At 43.1% G+C, this 6,902-nt stretch overlaps 1 protein-coding gene across 1 annotated transcript in view; it reads left to right on the forward strand.

The window, feature by feature from the left end:
• The first annotated feature begins 1,171 nt into the window (after window positions 1-1,171).
• Window positions 1,172-6,902, forward strand: part of LOC132149704 (uncharacterized) — a 5,765-nt gene continuing 34 nt past the window's right edge. The window contains exons 1-2 of the mRNA XM_059559113.1: window positions 1,172-1,294; window positions 5,197-6,902. The exon at window positions 5,197-6,902 is cut by the window's right edge and continues 34 nt beyond it. Of these exons, the coding sequence (XP_059415096.1) occupies window positions 1,210-1,294; window positions 5,197-6,605 (1,494 nt within the window). The 5' untranslated portion in view covers window positions 1,172-1,209 and the 3' untranslated portion in view covers window positions 6,606-6,902. The remainder of the gene's footprint in view (window positions 1,295-5,196) is intronic.

The following is a 6,902-nucleotide window of genomic DNA, read 5'->3' on the forward strand; positions in this document are numbered from 1 at the left end:
GATGGTATATTTTACAAAAAATATAACAAATGCATTGATGGTTGTATTTTCTTTTATCACAGTATTGTTATCAATATCACACACCCCTAATATATTTAACATTTTGTTTAGAAAAAAGTTAATAAATATGAGAAGTGTCCTTTTTTCCACTTCCAACACGAAGCACAAAGTTGATTTCCAGACCACAATCATCATTATCTCATCTATAGGGAAGTTGTGGCCTAATGGTTAGAGAGTCGGACTTGCAATCGAAAGGTTGTGAGTTTGAGTCCCGGGCCGGCAGGAATTGTGGGTGGGGGGGGGAGTGCATGTACAGTGCTGTCTCCACCTTCAATACCACGACTTAGGTGCCCTTGAGCAAGGCATTGAACCCCCAACTGCTCCCCGGGCGCCGCAGCATAAATGATACCCACTGCTCCGGTGTGTGTGTGTGTGTGTGTGTGTGTGTGTGTGTGTGTGTGTGTGTGTGTGTGTGTGTGTGTGTGTGTGTGTGTGTGTGTGTGTGTGTGTGTGTGTGTGTGTTCTGAGTATGGGTCACCATACTTGGCTGTATGTCACTTTCATATATTATTTAGTCTGGGCTCTATGCTGAACTGCTGGAGAATTGATCAAAATTCCGATTTGTCATATTGAAATCTCCACGATTAAACCTCCTGAATATGAAGCCACTGTTGATGTTTTAATGTTGTTTATTCACTAGTTTCTGTGACCCCAGACCATTTGAGAGAGTGTCAAGTCACCTTTATTTATATAGCGCTTTAAACAAAATACATTGCGTCAAAGCAACTGAACAACATTCATTAGGAAAACAGTGTCAATAATGCAAAATGATAGTTAAAGGCAGTTCATCATTGGATTCAGTGATGTCATCTCTGTTCAGTTAAATAGTGTCTGTGCATTTATTTGCAATCAAGTCAACGATATCGCTGTAGATGAAGTGTCCCCAACTAAGCAAGCCAGAGGCGACAGCGGCAAGGAACCGAAACTCCATCGGTGACAGAATGGAGAAAAAAACCTTGGGAGAAACCAGGCTCAGTTGGGGGGCCAGTTCTCCTCTGACCAGACGAAACCAGTAGTTCAATTCCAGGCTGCAGCAAAGGAAGAAGGACACGAGGAAGGTTTAGTCCAGTAAGTCAACACGAGGCTGCTGCGCTGATATTTCCCGCGCGTCCGCCAGGTGGCGCCAATTCTGCGTTCAAACTCTCCGTGATGACGTTTGATCTTCCGCTTCCGCGAGTAACGGAACAACAGTGTCGCTGTGACACGAGCAGCATGTCTGCGAAGGCTCTTCCAGGTGTGTAAAGATCATATATCTATATCAGATATTACTCAGGAGGCACTGGAGGCCTGTTTGTGTGTGTATATGTGCTATTTGTGTAGGATTAAACAGCTGAACTTCATGAACGCACTGTTTGTGTCGCTGATCGCAGGCTTGTTTACATGAGCTCAGGCCTGTTCTTCACACGACTCTTAATACATCTCAGATTAGATGTCACATCCCAGATGAAATCATCGCGCTGATCAGGATCTGTCAAATCAGGCCCTCCAACATTTCACGAACTGTTTTTCTTTTTTTTGCGATCAAAATGACTGATTTTTCTGCGCAGTTTCTCAAAATCTGCTTTGATATTTGCGACATTTCTTATTGTTTTGCTGTGAAATGTAACCACAGATAACATCCTTCTAACACTGTTCTGACTCTTCTGACTCGGAGAACACTGTAGGGCTCAGACTAATGTTTAACGTTTGATCACTAGAGCCATTAACATCTACACAAGGTTTCTCCAGCACCTGACAGTAACACTATCCCTAATCACACATCTACATCTCAGAGATGTTTCCTGTCAGATATTAGACATTTATTAGAACAGATGTAAAACTGCTTCTGAGTCGTTTATCAGAGTAAACAGCAGATGATTCCCAGATCTTTAGCAGACCTCTTACAGATGCAATAAATACAGTTTATTACATCTGATAAAATCTACTTTTATTACTGTCATTCATAATGTCTAAATATAATTTAATGAATACAAAAGATCGTCTATATTAGTGAGTGGAAATGGCCTAGAAGTACTTCTCTGCAGCCATCTACTAGTCATTAATATCTTTTCTTTTTTTTTTAATAAGCGTTTGCTTTCCTACATTATAAAACTTTTAGTTTTATACATGGGGGAAACCCATTAAAGATAAACAAATATCGACACATTAAAAAATAACTTTCAAATTCGGTAATACTTAAAGCATTGCAGTGCTGAGAAAAGTTGTGTGACGCATTTCAAATCACTGGAAACCATTAAACCGTGTGAAATCCCTGGTGAATGGTGGAGATTGTGTTTATTGAGCAATGTTTTCCTGGTTTCCACATCAGTGGAGTTTGTTCTGATATCAGCTTTAACAGAATCCTCCACTGAATCTGAATGTTTCTCACAAGATTTGACAGAGATGTTGATTCTGTGGTGAACTCGACTGCTTTCTTCACGCATTAACTGTCCAAAGACTTGTGGCTTTTAAACTCCTGAATTGTGTAGTAACTAACACCAACAACAAGATAATTCCCAATAATTCCCAATATCCATATGTGTGTGTGTGTGTGTGTGTGTGTGTGTGTGTGTGTGTGGAGGTATGGTCCAGGGATGCGTTTCCCAAAAGCATATTTGCTAACTAACTAAGTTAGCAACTTTGTTGGTTGCAATACAATGTCCCATTGCCAACCAACTAAGTTGCTAACAGGTTAGCAACTATGCTTTTGGGAAACGCACCCCTGGTCTCCTTTCTTCTTTTCTTTCTCGTATTCGTAGATCCGTCTCTGTTCCGCCGAAATAATAAATGCACAAAAATGAAAGAGTTGTTTAGTCGCGCCTCTGTGAAGTAGAGACCTGCGCGGGAGGGATTTTTCCGTCCCGCTCCCGCAAAAATATAAGTTATTTTCTCCCGCTCCCGCCCGCAAACAATCAAGTTTCGTCCCGCTCCCGCCCGCGAAATCCCGCGGGTAAACGTATACGGGTTTTTTTTTTTTTTTTTTAATAAATTGCATATTCTGTTATTATTCATATTCTGTTAAAATTGCTACTCTGAAATTTTTTCAATTGCTCCCCTGTTGAATATAAATGTAAAAAAGAAACGCATGTTTCGTTTTATTTGCGTTTAATTAAATGGACGAACACGAACAAGGAACTTAGAACATAGAAATACAGTAAAAAAGTAAGAAATGTAAATAAAAAATAGACCTATAATAATTACACTATACTATAGATATTATATAATAATAATAAACCTGGATTCATTTCATGTTCAAAGGAAAATTAGCCTAGGGCCTACTGCTTAAGAATGCCTTCTTTGCTTATTAGCAATTCCTTCAAACATAAAAAAATAATAAATAAATATTTGTATCATATATATTTTATAATATAATATTTCTGTTGATATGATTTCGAACAAAGCGGTTATTGAATTTGTCGTGGACCATCAAAATCCCTTCTACTGGGATAGAATTGTTAGGGGTATAAATAGAAACAGGATTAAAGCTTTGCTCTCCTTTCAGTAGAGTTTTTATAGCACTAGGAAGGACATTAATACAGTGTTATATTCTTTTAATGAAGCCCCACAATCTAATTTCCTGGAAAATTCTGAAAAGGAATACAGCTGACCATTGTCAACTATCAACTGAGTAACAGAGTATATGTTATTTAAATACCATCTCTCAAAAAATAATGATGTATATCTATACACAATATTCTGATTATTCCCAATAAAACAACGGGGAGGTGAAACATTGTGTTTGTAAACCAGTAACCACGACAACAAAGCCTGTTGGTCTAATTTAGCTAATTTAATGGGTAATTTACCAAGTGAGAAGGGGCACTGTAACAATTCAATGCCTCCAATTTTAAATGACGTCATAATATTAATAAAGATGCCTGACGAAAACCTTGACTAATTTCTGGACTTTTATGTTTGTTTGTTTATTTATCGGGACAGTGGATATTAACAACAGTACGCCTGTAACATGGCAGAGTTAGCCGATGGCTAGTTCTCATCGGTAGTCCTGTTGGACCGGTGTATGGCAGCCTAAGGAAAGTACAATTTGAACATTTTATAAAGAAACAGCCAAGAGAACAAACCTACATAAATGTTATAATAGATCAATGAAATGTGCAGTTTTTATTAGATTTTTTTTACATGAATAAAGAAATGAATAATATATAATATAATGAATATATATCCCAATTATTTATATTTGCAACTTCTAATATTTGTACTGCCTTTACATTTTTATTTCATTGTAGTAATTAGCAATTCATATTTCAAATTAAATGTAATATTCGGAGGTGTTTTTTTTTTATTTTCTCTTTATATTAATTTGTAACTGATTATTACTTTAAATCACTGTCCAGTATCAGTAGGATACTCTACTAATAAAGCAGCGATGGTAGTGGACATATTTTTAGTCTCAGTTCTGGTTTTAAAAGATGCGATCTAATCCAGTTTTCATTAAATAAGCAGCTCTGGAGCAGGTTTAAACTGCATCTGTTGCTATGACAACAACTACAGAATGAGTTTAGAAGAACCAACCAATCCAAGATCAGGTGAAATCATCATCAATCAGATCCAGCTGAGTTACGAAGAGCTCACCCGGGATTATGAACAATTACATCACTCTGTCTCACAGAAACATCTGGAGACAACAGCTTACAGTTAAAACTGATCAGATTACCGAACATCATCTTAATAACTGATCTAGAGTCAGCACAGAACACACATTTAACTCTGAGTTCTGACAGTAATAATTATAATGTATGATTAGTGTCAGAATACTATTTACATTTTTTTAACTCATTTTGAATCCTGTCGAGAGACGTCTTTATTGCTTTTATGTTTTGGCTCATTATCAAGCTGATATTGCTTATTAACAGTACTATCAAATATGTATAGATCAGTTATTTATTTTTAGCGAAGTGTTTTGAAAGAACTAATGAATGCTGTCCTTTATATTCTTTCTTCATTCTTTTCTGATATATTGTCATTTAAAATAATAATAATAATAGTTTTCATTAAACTCTTATAATAGTCCAGTTCTTTGACATTGCAATTTGCAAGGAGTTCTGGAAGAGACTATTTTACAGTTAGTAATAGCGCGACAGCTTGTGTGTGTTGAGCTAGAGATGATGATGATAACAGAGACTGTTCTGATTCCAGATCAGTGGAGTGGAGAGGAGGAGACACAGCTGAGACTCGTTCTGATTGGACGAACCGGCTCCGGCAAGAGCGCCACAGGAAACACCATCTTAGGGCGACGTCACTTCCTGTCTGCGCTTAGGGCAGGTTCTGTGACCCGTGTGTGTGAGTGCGGCCGAGCGCAGCTGTGTGAGGATGAGGAGTCCGGCGGGGGGGCGATGAAGAGCGTTCTGGTGGTGGACATGCCAGGATTCGGAGACACTGGTCTGGACGAGACTCAGGTTCACGCAGAGATGGCTCGATGTGTGGCTCTGACGGCTCCCGGGCCGCATGCCTTCCTGCTGGTGATCCCGCTGGGACGCTACACCGCGGAGGAGGACCGGGTCGTCACGCAGACGCTGCGTGTGTTCGGTGAGGAGGCGCTCCGCCACACGGTGGTGCTGTTCACACACGGAGACCAGCTGGAGGACGACAGCATCGAGAGCTTCCTGGAGCACGAGTCCACTCCGGAGCGACTGAAGGAGCTGCTGCGCGTCTGCGGCGGACACTACTGCGTCATCAACAACAGAGCGCCGCAGAACCGCACGCAGGTGAACGCGCTGCTAGCCACGGTGCAGAGGATGGTGCAGGACGTGGGCGGAGCCTGTTACACCAACAGTGTGTTCCTGCAGGCGGAGCGCGTCATACGGGACGAGCAGCAGCGGCGCATGCAGCACTGGAGAGGTCACAGCCGACGCCAGGCCCTGCGCTCCGCTCTCAGCCGCATCCGAGCCGAAGCCGCTCTCTCCGGGAAGGTCCTGGAGCGCATCAGAGTGCTGGTGGCGGCGGGAGCCACCGGTGCAGCCATAGGGGCCGTGTTCGGAGCCGCAGCTCCTCTAGCGGTCGCAGCCGGAGCCTCTGTGATGGGCGGTGGATCGGTGGGGTTAGCAGGCGTCTCGGCCGCAGGAAGCGCAGGCGTAGGGAAAGCGTTCGGAGCAATAGTTGCAGCCGCGGCTGGGAAGAGCGCGGTGGCTCTGGGAGCGGCGACAGGCGGCGTGTTGGGAGGGTCGGTCGGAGCGCTAGCGGGCGCTCAGGCCCCGGGGCCACGGGAGGCAGCGCTGGAGGCAATGCAGCAGGTGGGAGCGATGGGTGCTGCAGCGGTGGGCGTGGCTGCAGGAGTGGGCGGAGCTGTGGGGGCGGGAGCAGCGCTGGGGGCGGTGCTAGAGGGAGGGGTGATGAGTGCTGGGGAAGCTGTAGCATCGAGTGCAGCAGTGCAGTCTGTGACCTCCAGTGCAGCCGCACGCGTCCTGAGCGCTGTGGGAGAGATCGGGAGAGCTGCGGCGGGGATGGCCCTGGCTGGAGGACTGGTGATCAGGGTGGTGAAGGACAGGGTGCGCTCCGCAGGAAACACCACTGAACACACCTCCTACGAGATCCACTGGAACAAGTGAACAATCACACACCTCTAACCCTGCAGATACTGTAGACGCATCAGCTTGTCATTGCAGTCAGATGTGTAGAACAGAAAGATTATTTGATGAGTTCAGTATTTTACTCGATTTTAGTTTGTCATTGAGACGCTCTGTTCAGCTGAAGCTCACTCATGGATGAACATGTGTTCTGTTGAACTCTGAGCTGAAGTGCTGTGTGAGGAAACAGATCCAGACGTGTGCGTGACGACTGGTTTAGACTGGATCTGTTCACACTCAGCACATGTGTGAGAGTCACTCAACACTGTGTGCTTGCTT

The sequence above is a fragment of the Carassius carassius genome, chromosome 9 (assembly GCF_963082965.1).
Source record: "Carassius carassius chromosome 9, fCarCar2.1, whole genome shotgun sequence".
Lineage (NCBI taxonomy): Eukaryota > Metazoa > Chordata > Actinopteri > Cypriniformes > Cyprinidae > Carassius > Carassius carassius.